At 41.3% G+C, this 13,842-nt stretch overlaps 1 protein-coding gene across 8 annotated transcripts; it reads left to right on the forward strand.

Annotated features, from left to right (window-relative positions):
- The first annotated feature begins 4,544 nt into the window (after positions 1-4,544).
- Positions 4,545-13,572, forward strand: foxh1 (forkhead box H1). Of its 8 annotated transcripts, none has more exons than XM_044177143.1 (5): positions 7,586-7,748; positions 7,827-8,037; positions 9,573-10,156; positions 10,859-10,963; positions 11,268-13,572. In XM_044177143.1, exons 3-5 carry the CDS (start codon positions 9,686-9,688, stop codon positions 12,228-12,230), a joined length of 1,539 nt encoding a protein of 512 aa, XP_044033078.1. In that variant the 5' UTR covers positions 7,586-7,748; positions 7,827-8,037; positions 9,573-9,685; the 3' UTR covers positions 12,231-13,572. The 8 variants fall into 8 exon arrangements, with proteins under 8 accessions (XP_044033084.1, XP_044033078.1, XP_044033076.1 ...); XM_044177141.1 differs by having other exon boundaries at positions 7,827-8,020; XM_044177144.1 differs by having other exon boundaries at positions 7,587-7,692; positions 7,827-8,020.
- Positions 13,573-13,842: the final 270 nt, after the last annotated feature.

The raw sequence follows: 13,842 nt of genomic DNA on the forward strand, positions 1-13,842 counted from the left end.
GAGATTTAAAAGGAAAGCTGTTACGAGACATGCACACTTACACATCAGCCAACTTTGACACATCTTTGACTCTTACAGAGATACTCTTATTCTCCCACTCAATACATTTACATACACAAACACACACACTCAGGGCACAGGACAATGTTTCCTGATTAGCTGTGTTGGCAGAGCGAGCCACACAACTCAAATCTCTCGGCTAAAGCCAATCAGTGTGGGGTATCGGGGGAATGGAGCTGAGGCAGAGGCTCAGAGAATACGATGTACTCTTGAGTCTGGCTAGTCCTGGTACACAAACATGAAAGACACATCATGTCGCACCATGAACACAGGTCATTCAAAGTACATTTCTGATCTTCTGCTACGCTATGAACCATCCAGACCTCTCAGGTCATCTGAACAGGTCTGCTTTCAGTCCCCAGAGTTAAAACTAAACATGGAGAAGCAGCGTTTCGTTTTTATGCATCATATATCGGGAACAAACTCCCAGAAAACTGCAGGTCTGCTGCAACTCTCAGTTCTTTTAAATCAGGGCTGAAGACTTTTCTGTTTGCCGTTGCCTTTTATTAAATCGAATAATGATTCATTTCTTACACTGCACTGTAACTTTTACTCTCCTGTTTTATCTCGTTTTTATTTTCTATTTAACTCATGTTTTTAAATGTCTTTTTATATTGCCCTATGTTGTTTTCATGTAAAGCACTTTGAATTGCCTTGTTGTTGAAATGTGCAATACAAAGAAACTTGCCTTGCCTTACCATAGTACATTCCCATAAAAAACATCACTGGAAGCACACCAGCTCTGCTTTCACACACTGTAGTAGAGAGTCATTTTTTTCCCTTGACATGCCTGCGACATGACTCGACTAATATCTATATATGAACCACACATTTCATTGCTCCCACACTGATTCTGATGTGACCTGCAACCCAGAATCTTCACCGCCAAACGAAATCCTTATACACAATGTTACCTAAATGCAGTGCCACAGCGTTTCTAACTCATGTATGTTTCTATTATTAAATGAGCATTAGAGAAATGCTGTGAGTGCCTGTTCCATAATAATCAGGCAGCAACTCAAACAAATAAATATTTTTAAATGGAAATAACAGGCAATATGCAGAAGTTGGGGGTGATACTGACTTAAAGGCAGGCTACAGGTGTGTATCTGTGGAACTTGTTGTTACACACTACTGCTGTAAGTAGGAGCCTTGTACAAGTGTACGCCAGTCACCACTCCTACGTTCTCTCTCCTCTCTGGGTTTTTCGTGTAAACCAATACTTAACACAAATGTTTGCATCAAAAGTGCCACGTGTTCTTATTTAAAATTTTACTCTCCCTTAACTATAGCCTTTCAGTCCAGTGTATGCTTTAGAGCCAAGAGACAAGTCTGAAAGTAGCCTCCTGGACAGTGTAGTTGAGGCCCATCATTTAGACGTAACTAAACAAAGTGAAAGCCAGGGTGTGGTGAAAATAAACAAATAAATAAAAATACCTTAGCTAGCACTTCATTAGTCTCAGTTAGTTTTGTCCCTTAAAAAATAAGCACAAATGGGGAATTTGTTGGTGGCTAAACTGTGTAAGAGCCTCAGCCTTGTGATTCTCTGAGTCAGGCAGAGCCCAGACAGACGGGAAAAGATGAGGTGAGATCACTGATATTGTACAAACTCTGGCATGGCAGCACACGCACACTGGGAAGTACTACTAAACATTTTGTGTGTTTGGAAAAATGTTCCTGCATCAATCTGACATTTGTAGACTGCTGACTTTTTCCACCTAATGACCCAACAGGAAGGGATGTCTACAGCTGCTGAGGAACATAAACTTTCATTCAATAGCTGGAATGAATAGACCACTATGACTACACACACACAAACACACACACACACACGAACTGAAGCTCATACATTCATCAAGTGGGCGGTAAGTGTACAAGCTTGTGACTGAACTTACAATAATACAACAGCGCACACAGCTAAAACTCTTGCTCAGCCTTAAATCTGGCGACACTGGAAATACGCAAACAGCATTATGTGTTTCATTCATAGTTTGATATTGCTCAGCTGTTGTGTACGCCCACCAGCTCAGTGTGCTGTTTGATGTGACCTGCAGGACCTTCCTGTTCATTGAAACAAACAATGCTGAGTCAATGCAGCTTGATGATTCTGGAATGATCCCGCATGCTATCTGAGCCAGTGCCAAGTGACCTAAACTGCCTGCCTAATATTCAGAAAGGTTGTTTTTTTCAGTTACTTAAAATTAACTTAGAAAGGAAGTAGAGCGGAAACGGTTTGTCGATTACTTGATTGGTTGTTGGTAAACAAAACAAGGAATTTGAAGATGACACCATGGCTCCGGGAAACTGCGATGGGCATATTTTGTTTTACTATTTTCTGACATTTTATAGACTAAACTATTAATCAGTGAATAGAGAAAAATAGCTGCACATTAGCTGCAGACCTTGAAGGAAGGACAGAACAAGAATGACTGCAAAATAGAGTGGGAGGGGGATCTACTTGAGAAGAGGTGGGCACATTAAGTCCTGTCATGTGTAATGGTTTGAGCTGCTCCATATAATCACTCAGCAATCTCAGTAATGCTACAGAGTAGCCAGAGTAAGGAGAGAGCAAGAGGCCGTGGGAAAAACAGAGAGAGTGTGCATGTATGATGGAGGCAGATTTGCAAGATCTGGAGATACATATATAGACAAACAGACAAAGAGTCACTGCTTTTTCTGAAAGGACAGGATATGGAATGAGAGGGAAAGAGGATGTGGAGGACAAAATGCAAAGAGTTAAAGGAGAACGTGAGGAGGAGGAGGAGACAGACAGACTAGTCTACTTGACTGCTCCTAAGCAGGAAGTAGAGTCATATCATGCAGGCACAGAAGTGGAGAGAAAATTAAGGATAAAGAATCTTTAAATGATTCCCACAGGATGAGATTATGTATATGACATCCGCCTGCAGAATCTTTCACATTTAAAAATACACATGCGATGGTAAAGAAATTCCCCAGTAAGAAAAGAGAGAAAACAAAGGGCGAGTTTATGCACTAGAGAAGGAATGTAACAGAGAGCCAAACCTCAGATAATTTCAACAAGTCAAATGACTCAAGCAGTTCTTTAAAAAGGTCAAGCTGTATTTCCTAACTGTATTAGAATGACAAAGATTTTTTTTATACTGATTACCTTAAACAGGGAGTTCAGGTCTTTGTCCTTCCACAATATCTAATAAAGTGCTTGTTCAATTGAGACAACTTATTGTTGCTGCAATGAGGGATACACACATTGGATCTAAATTCAGTCAACGTGCCTCCTTGTGAGATCACAGGGGTTACAGTTCATCAAAGTATAAGTACAGTGTTGAAATGTAATCTAACCTTTTTATGATTTCCTCCTAAATCTTTGATACCATGCAAGACTGTGTGTGTGTGCTGACACGTTGTGTATCAAGGAGCCTACAAGCTACTGCAAATAATTCATCATACATACCAAGGAAATGCTTTTGAAGAAGTACTGACCTCACGTGGGAATACTTGTGAGCAAGACAAGAATAGATGACTGAGTTTATTTAGGTTAATAAGTCTGAGATCTAGTGTTAAAGTCAAATGCTTATGGAAATTTTATTACTATTTGTATTGTTTTGTCCACCCACCTTACAATATAAATCAATATAACAACAGGGCTATAGTATTGGATGGCATTGGTCCTATTTGACACTGAACTGCAGCTGCAATATAAAAGTGTCATACAGTATATTTATGTCAGCCTATGTACCACTGATAGAAATACGACTTTGCACGTGTTGCCCTATCACGAAGCTGTGATATATTCTGCCTGTTTAAAAGGTAAACTTAAGCGATAACTACCCTGTAACTATTTACTTTAACAGTTTGGTACAATCCCTGTAAATGGCCTTAAAAAAGCTTTAACAACGGAGGCGTTTGCGCTTGTCCCATACTGTGTAGGATTAACTGTGAGCAGCAGATTAGCTAACCTATCTAGCGGTCCACAGACAGGCACAACAACAGGTGGCTAGTCTGACAGGTAATATAAGCAGTTTATTTAAGATACCTGGCTTCATTCATCAAGCCCGGGTGCAGATAAAGTTAATGCCCGCGAGTTTATCTTATATGGGTGACTCTTAATTGTAAAAACATGGTAAGAACACTTGTTGGTCAGCGATAAAGCCGGCTACCTTTGATGTTGTGTCATGCTAACGTTACCTTAGCCTCAAGTTAGCTTTACGTACTTTTTCAGCTACACGACAGCCAGAGTCGTGCTGGAGCTTAAGTGAATTAAATATTACGTCGCTTTAACGACAACTTAGTTTAACTTAAACAAGGCGAGTTAAGCCGAGCAGAGTGTACAACATCGACGTAAGGTGATAGAAGACAATGTGGCGACATCTTACCTGTTGAGTTGACTGTCAGTAGTAGCTCCTGTGCAGGTCTGCGGTTGTGAAACTGAATCAGCTGCTGTCGCCTGCTCCTCCTGCAGCCAGCCCACAGGGGAAATGCTTCACCATAACAACCGGACCTGCGCCCTCTCATCCTGCAGGACAGCCGCCACCAGAGGGCAACAAAGCCTGCAAGCCGTGGTGCAGATCTGCAGGCTGTATTCATGGCACTTTTGAATAAAGTGTCCACTCAGTCCACTGATATGTAAGTAAGTGAATAACTTTATTTCTATAGCACCTTTCAAAACCAGAGTTACAAGATCATTCACAGTTGCACATAAACTACAATACCTTGAAATACAACACAAAATATCAGGAAATAGTCGAACATAGAGAGATCAAGCCTATACAGCTGAATTTTTTTAACAGCTTTTTAAATTTTGAAATAGACTCACTCAGCTGATCTGATACTGAGGGGAAGTTTGTACCACAGTGTTTGAGCTAAAACAGTAAAAGCAGGATCCTCCTTTCTTTGTCTTAAACCTGGACTGTGGAACTTACAACCTTTGGTTTCCAAACCTTAGGGGTACTGGTGCAGAATAAGGAGTTAAAAGATCAGAAATATATGATGGAACCAAACCATTGAGGGCTTTAAAAGTAATAAAAATAAACTGAATTCAAAACTGAATAGGGAGCTAATGTAATCCAGTCAGCCTGAAGAGACATGATCTCTGTGTCTTTGTCAAAAGCCTTGCTGCTGCATTCTTCACCAAATGTAGACAAGCGATTACTGTATCACTGAAGCAAGTAAATAATGAATTGCAGTAGTCAAGATGAGAGGAAATTAAGACATGGATAAGCTGCTCAACTATGTTATTGTTGAGCATTGGTTTGACTCTGACAAACAGCAAGACTGAACAAGACTCTTAATGTGCTGATTGAGGTATGAATAAAAAACAACAGACAGTACATGGGACAGGCCACTTTGGTGCCAGGGCGGTCAGTGTTTTCATAACATGTATTCAATATGATCTGTAGCAGCAGCAGAAGGAAAGAAATGGAGATAGAGGAGATTATGAGGATAAAAAGACCATTTCTGATCAATATAAAAATAGTACTATATAAAATGTTTATTGCATTACTGGAAATTGTGCTACAACTCGCCTAAATCCTAATTTTTACAGATGCACATGAGTAGAGAGAAAGCACACTGACCTTACAGAAACAAGTAGGTGTGACATGCCAAAGTGCAAAAGCACCCTAGCCTTGTTTATTGAGCCGAATGTAAAGGGTGTGCTTGCATGCATAAATAAGTATGTGTTTGTACAGCTATGTGTGTGTCACAGAGTTACTGTCAGCTATAATATTGTATATCTAGATGACAAATATAAATGCACTTCAGTCTCTTCACAACAAACTGTCAGGGTGTGTTTGCCCTCTTGATTACACAATGTACTCAACACAAGCCTGAACCCATTCTACTTTAACATCCACATAATTATCAATTTAACGAATTCAACCAACCGCACAGTTGGACAATTTTCAAGCAGTTGGGTTGTTTGACTGGTTTCTTAATCCTAAGGAAACTCCCAGCAGCATCAGAATCAGCTGCTGGAAACAGATAGACAGTGATGACCCTGTATCTACTGACCCCTGCAGTGAACTGGCCAACCAACACAGCAGTGACACTCTGCAGAGACGCAATGAGGAAACAGCTTTGGAGCGTGAGCTGCGGTTACATCTCTGGTCCTCAGAGTAAGCTACAAAGCTGTACCTTTAAATATCAAACATAAGAGCTAAGAAAACTTATTAACAGTCAGCTTTAAAAGTGTAATGTTTACTGCTGTTCAATAGAACAAAATTGTCATTAAAGCTCCATAAGCGCCCTTTATACTAATGTTAACTAAATAAGACAGCTCTGTTAAAAGGTCAGTTCACCCAAATAACAAAAAAGCATATTTTCTCACTTTCCTCTATTGGTATCAAGCTATCTAGACTGATTTGTGTGCATAGTTTTGGTTTTGATTTGATGTGCCCAGATTTTTAGATATCCATCTTTGAGATGTCTGCATTCACTGCGATATAATGGAGGTAAACGTAATTTCATTTGTGGGGCTCACAGCATTTAAAAATAAATGACATTTAAAAACTTGCTGGGAACATCTTTCATTGGAACTTCTATCCACTGAAGAAATAGTCCCTATGAACACTTTTGTTCTATGGATTATCCAGGGAAACTGGGACACCATTTCTTAAATGTGATGTTGCTGTTGAATTCTTGAAATAATGTGACTAATGAGACTCATATATCAAAAGCTGCTTGGCTAGATACCACTAGATGATAGCAAAAAAAAGTGTTTTTTTTTTTTCATAATTTGAGTGAACCAACGGAACCAATGGAGCGTGCAAGATGTAGACACTTCTCTCAGGTACATCAGACTCTAAGTTTTTAATACCTAGAGTAAGTCTTTTGGTGTATATTATAATATGTCGTCAACCTGCACATCACTGGTGGCCTCCGCACAGGGACTACGGATGGAAATGAGTTTTTAGCTATATTTGGTGCTGTAAATGTCGTGTGCATTGTCCATGTTAAATAAACAATAAAACCGAATTAAATTATAGTAAAACAAAGAAAAAGGTCATGTTTTATACAACACCCTTGCGGTAATGAAGCTGTGACAGCACAATGAAAACACTCTCACTTTCTCTGTCTCTATCACAGAACAGCTAAACTTCATTCCTTCGCTCCATCTCAGTTTCAGGATATGTCTCAGGGCAGCTTAGGAGGGATTTGTCTAGACACAATCAGCCTATGTGAACAGCCTTGTCTTGGATGCTATCCCATTCATACGGTTTCCCATTCTTTTCATGCGTGGCTCACTAATCCAGGCAAAACCTATTAACTGGCACTCCAGCAGACAGGAAGAGATAGATTGACAGTTTGTATTTAAATCAGTGTGTTTTGAGCACTTCTCTATGTGAAGGCATGTAAATTGGGTCCAAACATTCTGTATGACGGGTGAGGGGTTTGCCTGTACATGTTTAATTTTCCAGATCACAAAGAGAGAGAAAATTCTCATTGACACAAAAGTCCACCAAATGTACTCTTTGAACAGAGAAGGCTCTCTAAGTGACTGCTTGATTTCTGGAGACCTTAAATATTGTGGCGAGTCAAGCTTCTCACTGAATTTTGAGTGAAACCACTGGGGGGGGGGGGTGATACACTTTCTGGACTATGCAACAGTGTGTGGCAACCAGAGAAGACAATCACTGATGCAAATTGCAGCAGGTGAAGGAGGTTTGTTGTTCACCGCAGTAGGGAAGCCATCTGTCTTGGAAAACAAGGTCAAACATTTTGTATTTTACTGCAAAAATTACAAAAGCTGTAAATTCATGTGGTAAGTTTTTTTCTTTTTTTTACAGGGGGATTATTTAGGATGCCAGGGCTTCTGTGCAAGACAACTAAAATCAAATAGTCCTCTTTATTTCTACAATCACCTGATAAACAGGGTCTGCCATTTGCCCTGTTAATTGGGAATTTGAAGCTAAATTATGGAGTGGTCAGATGTTATTTGGTGTCATCAAAGGAAAACGCTCAGTAGCACTTCAAATTGAAGGTGAATACATTTTGCAGGTAGGCCACACACTTCATGTCAAAATGGGTTAGGTTAACTGTCACTTAATTATGGATTAAGCAGCACAGTTTAAGTCTCACAATTTGAAAATTTACTGTTTCTGTCTTTTTCTGGTGACAAACCTTGGTGGCACAATCACCTTTATTCAAGAGAGTTGTGTTTCATTATCTTATCAGATGTAATATATATCCAGTATTGAAATTGAAAAGGCTGAATGGATAGACATACATAAAACTTTAGAGCTCAATGTCAGAGTTTGTGTGTGTAACATGATATAAAAAGCTTCTGTAGGTTGTTGATTCTTGGACTGTGTAAAGCAGTCTTTGTTTGAGAGATCTTGAGGCAGTTTCCAACAATTTGGGAAAACATGATTGCTCCTGTTTAAGGTGTGAATGCCCTACCCAACAAGGACACTTAGCAGCTTGTAAGTGCCAGAAAACCCACAAATGGTGTTGAATAGCCCCCGTATTTCCTCACATGCTAAGCAGCTTCACTGGGAAGGAAGAGTCTCCAGCTTGGCCTTCTAATCCAACTTGTTTTCACTGTCTTGCTGGGAAGAAAGAGTTTGCACATTAGCACTACGTTAACTTGAACAAAAGACATGCATTCCCGAAACTTAGTCTTTCAACGCTGAATGACATCCTGCATAGTCACAGGGAGACCCTACTGTGCGTAAAACACTCACCGATTTTTGCACACTCTTAGAGCCCCACCAAATATTTATTCTGCATCAGCTGACCAATTACAATTTGTAAATTTTCCTCAAAATATAATATCCTTTTTGAGTGGTTTACATGTGCATGGCTGGCTCTCTGGAATAAGGCTAACCTGCATCAATAATAGCCTATGCAACTTGGCTACTTTCAATGTAATCCTCCCAATCTAAAAGGAATTCCAATGACTCAAATAATTTAGAGACTAATTCATTTGATGTAGCCTATTAAAATGAATGATTCCTAAGTTGTTGCAATAGCCAACTTCTTGTATATTAGCCATTCCTTATGTATATTGCTCACCAAAAATTGTTGATTGCATGTAAGCTTCAATCGAAATTACTTCTTTCTTGTACCCCACCCCCCAAGTTTTGCTTTTCGCCTCTGCGCCCAAGTGTCACTCTCGAGAAGAAAGTCTTGATGATTTAATATAGCCTAGACAACATGTTCTATGGTTTAAATGGAGATGTAAGATGGAGATGCTGTCCTTGTCTCTGGCGTTGTTAAAATAAACGTTACTGTTTGTTTTAAGTGCATTGCCTACTCCAAATACGCACTTAATTATTTAGGCCTTCGTGCGTAAATCTTCTAAGCACTGAATTCCAAAGCAAACTCGGAATCTCTGCGTTGTCAGTGGCACGTTGATATTATCATAAAGGTTATTTACAGGTTTACTGTCTTTCTCTCGCCCCTCCTTGTACACAGACCCTCCCCAGCCCCCCGGGGCGATCAGTCATTCTGCTCTCAGATAACGCGTCATTCTCCCCTCGATTACGCAGCGGGATTTACATGAAACTGTTAATTGTTTGCTCTTCAAATAGAGTCAGCCTGGAGCCAGCAGTCTGCCAGAAGTTAAGGACCGACTCATTGACCTCCCTCCCCCTCTCCGTGCTCCTGTCCGAACGTACGGGCCGACCCCCCGAGGCTGATCAGCATGACAAAGCACTGGCCGGAGCAGAGCCTCTTGGCACTACCCTCTCTGTCCCACCTTGGAGAACATCACGACCATCAACTTGACTTCCACAGAAATGCGCAGCAGAGTTTTCCTCCCCGCGGTGTAGTGCGGAGCACTCCAGCCCAGCATTGGCCTCACCACCCGGCTCAGATGGTTCCCCAGCAGCCGCGTTTGGAGAAGCCCGCAGCGCGCCCCGAACACCTCACCAGCGCCACGGCATTGATGGATAAAGCCGTACCACCGGGCTCATCATACCCGAATCCTCAAGATGCCCACTTCAAACAGGAAACTCCTACCTCGGACTCGTGTAACAGTGAACGGGAGAAGTGTGGCACCAGCGCTGGGAAGAAAAAGAACTATCAGCGGTATCCAAAACCACCGTACTCCTACCTCGCTATGATTGCTATGGTCATCCAAAGGTCCCCAGAGAAGAAACTGACGTTATCTGAGGTGAGAATGAATTTCTATTGCTCATGTGTTTGAGTGCCGGGTACTATATTTGAGGTAATTTGGGTAGGAATTGCGCATGGTGTGTTTTACGCAGGGGACTGCTTATATTCACTTTCTTTCCTCAATTTTTTATTACAAATACATCTCTGGTGAAATACAAGACTCTGTATAGCTCTATAAGGACAGTTGAATCTGAGTTAATGTCACATTTCTATTAAATATATCGATAACCCACTGACAGATCATTTACAGTTCAGAGTGACACAAAACAGCAGCCTCTTTGTGACAGGAGTGACTACCACCCCTACCATTCTTGGTTTGCTTTGATAAGGTTGGACTGCAGTGAAACCAGGCACTGATCTGTATCAGGAAAGTGATAAGATACAGTACATGGTAAAATCACCTTTCAGTTGGCCAAGTATAGCTATTCTGAAGTTGTTATACAGACCATACAACTTCCAACTACTTGTCTTTTTTTAAATTTAATAAAGTGAAGTGTACAGCATGTGTAGTTGGCATCCACTTCTGCACTTATTTACTCACTTACACTAACATTAACTTTCAAACTCTATCAATGTTATGTCACCACATCAGGTTGTCTTTAGATTAGCATTGGCCCGCTGCATAGCATACCCAAACTGAAATCCAGCGAAGATGAGCATCTTCTTCAGACAGCCATACTGACATTTGTTTTATTTCTAGATCCTCAAGGAGATCAGTACTCTCTTCCCATTCTTCAAAGGAAACTACAAGGGCTGGCGGGATTCTGTGCGACACAACCTCTCCTCTTATGACTGCTTTGTGAAGGTATGTATGTTGAAACTGTTTAACAATTCCATGGTTAAATCCCTGTTAAGTCTTGTCAGTGGGCTTGATGGAAAGCATTCACAAAATACAAGTTTAACATTTGCATTGCCCTGTCCTGGGTTGAGGTTTGTGACCCTCTTTAATCATTATAGAAATACTCTCTGAGGGCTTTGGATTGAACCTTAAAACTGGTTATAAGATTTTATCTTAATGTGATGGTTAACTGTGAAACTAGGTCAGTCCTGTTTGACTAGGTTGTCAGGCAAAGTGCTCATCCCACTGTCCATCCTCCCTCCACTTGTAGGTGTTGAAGGACCCAGGTAAGCCTCAGGGCAAAGGCAACTTCTGGGCAGTGGAGTTGAGCCGTGTTCCTCTGGAGCTCCTCAAGAGGCAAAACACGGCTGTGGCGCGCCAGGATGAGACCATCTTTGCCCAGGATCTGGCCCCCTACATCCTGCAGGGACACAAGCCAGAATCAGAGCCACCCTCTGCCTCTGTCCCTTCCCTCCCTCCTATGCGCTCCATGAACCCCTCCCCACTGCAGGAGGATTTGTTCCGACCCAAGCTGGACTCATCCTTCGCCATTGACTCTCTGCTACATAGCCTGCGGCCACCTAGTGCCTCTGGGGATGTGTCTACCAGGGACTGCTGGGGTAAGGGGGAGCGCCCTCGGTCTTCACCACCTCCACGACCTCGCTACGCCTCCTCTGCCCGTAGTGCCTCTGCCAGCTCAGCCAGCCCGGCCTCCACCTCCTCCTCCTCCGATGAAGAATGGAAAGGGATGTCCTTGTCTGGGAAGCATGTTCCTCTCGATGGTGAAGCTGGGTCAGATGGTTATGAGGACTACAGACCGCCACTGCACAAGTCAGCCCGACGGGAGACTGTTGCACCTCCATGGGAGCTCCCTACCTCCTACGCCAAATATGCTCCCCCCAATGCTGTTGCCCCACCCAGCATGCGGTTCAATGGAGGTCCTCTAATGCCGCTGCATGGCGGACTTCCCATTTACAGCTATGGTAGCTCTCCTGTGGCACCTGGTCACTTCTTAAGTCATGCCTATTGGCCCATCCTCCCCAGTGGACGAGTTTCTGTCCAAGCCCCTCCCCTCATCATGGACCTGGACAACATGTTGCAATCTGTGCCTCCCAATAAGAGTGTGTTTGACGTGTTAGTACCAACCAATCAGAACTCTCACTCACATCATCAACCACCCAGTCAGTACACCCTGCAGAATGGGCCTCCCTTAAACAGATACCCTCAGTACTGACGGACTCTGAAATACTGACTCCTTTACCCATACTGAGCCGTACTGTCACTCAAAAATGCACGGATGCTAAACTACTGTGACGCAGGACAGGAGGTTTAATCAAGATCCACAAAGGAAATACATTTCTGTTGCAAATTCCCCTAAAACGACTCTCCATCAGAACCTCCAGCTCAAGAAATGTTCACTGTTTAATATGCAAAAGGGAGCTGAACTACAGTGTAATCGATGGATTCAAGTTTTTAGCAAGATGATAAAAAAATCAGTGTTTTCTTAAGGTCAAAATTTTCAAATACCTTCTTGTTTCCCCATCAACGTGTGGAGTATTACATGGTTTCACTAGAGAAAACGTACCTCAAACAGCTATACAACAAAACAAGTATCTACCTCAGTCTTTCAAAGAAATGGAGTATTACTACAGGCTCTTTGCACTGCCAATCTTATTCGCACTGTTTTTTTTATTGCCATGGATCTGCTTTCTTACACATTGTATACCTATTGTGACTTTTGAATGTATTGGTGGATTTAATCTTGAAATTTGCAGTCATGTGGAAAAACTAACAGCGATGTTCTGGACTGTAGATGGTACATACAGAAAATTCGAGCTACAAAGTATCAAATGCAATATCTTTTTTACAGTTTTTCCTGCCAGCATTTTAAACAATATAGGATTGTTAGGTAAATAACTAGCATCATTTCAGTGGAAACATCCATTTTTCCTTTGTCAGGGTGTCTGTGTGCACAGATCAACGTATACACACATTTATGTTATTGTTTGTTCAGATGGTGAAATATACAGGGCAGGTCCGTAATGGTTTTCCTGTCAGCATTGGTCCTGTGCAGCTACAATAACATATTAACCTGATAAAAAGTGATACTGCAATTTGGCCGTATAATTGGCTTTTTCAGTTTAGTGTTAACAGATGTTTTCTGTGGTGGTGTTTGAAGATTTGACTGTTTTTCACATTATAAAGACTATTTTTTTTTTTTTAGCCAAGAAAATGGGCTAAATTTTAGATTATAGTCAATCTGTGAAAATGCTGCATGTTCTCAGGATACTGGAGACAACGCCCACCAGTATCTACCTCAGGTTTGGACTGGGACTTGTTTCCAGTGGACTTTGCCTGCTGGTTATTTGCACTATTTTGATGTCATTATGAAATTGCTTATGAATGTCTGCCTACCTTGATGAGTGAATGTTTTGTTAGTTTTTTGCTACTGTCCTGTGGTCTTATTAAAGGTTTGTACAGTACTGAGCTGAAGTGAAAGCAGCTCAGAAGTTTTAAGTATCAAAAGAAGGATATGGAGTTGAACAGGGTATGTAATAAAATGCTGTTTATTTTAACTGTGCTGCTCAGTGTTGTATATGGCAATTAGTGAACGGAATCTTAAACAACTTTATTCTTTTTATGGTGTTTATGTGCATTTGTACATGTTGGATTCTACTTTATCATTTATATATGTTACTCAATTTTAACATGTTAGTTAAGATAAGACTTGTTTAGTTCTTTGCAGTCAGGGTGGCTTCTTTCCCCTTAGTAAAAGCTCTAAATTCTCATGGCAGCCACTTAAGAGGAAGAGTTGAAACAGTAATATTAGGAGAGCCAGGCGGTCA

This window comes from Siniperca chuatsi, linkage group LG19 (assembly GCF_020085105.1).
Source record: "Siniperca chuatsi isolate FFG_IHB_CAS linkage group LG19, ASM2008510v1, whole genome shotgun sequence".
Taxonomy (NCBI): Eukaryota; Metazoa; Chordata; class Actinopteri; order Centrarchiformes; family Sinipercidae; genus Siniperca; species Siniperca chuatsi.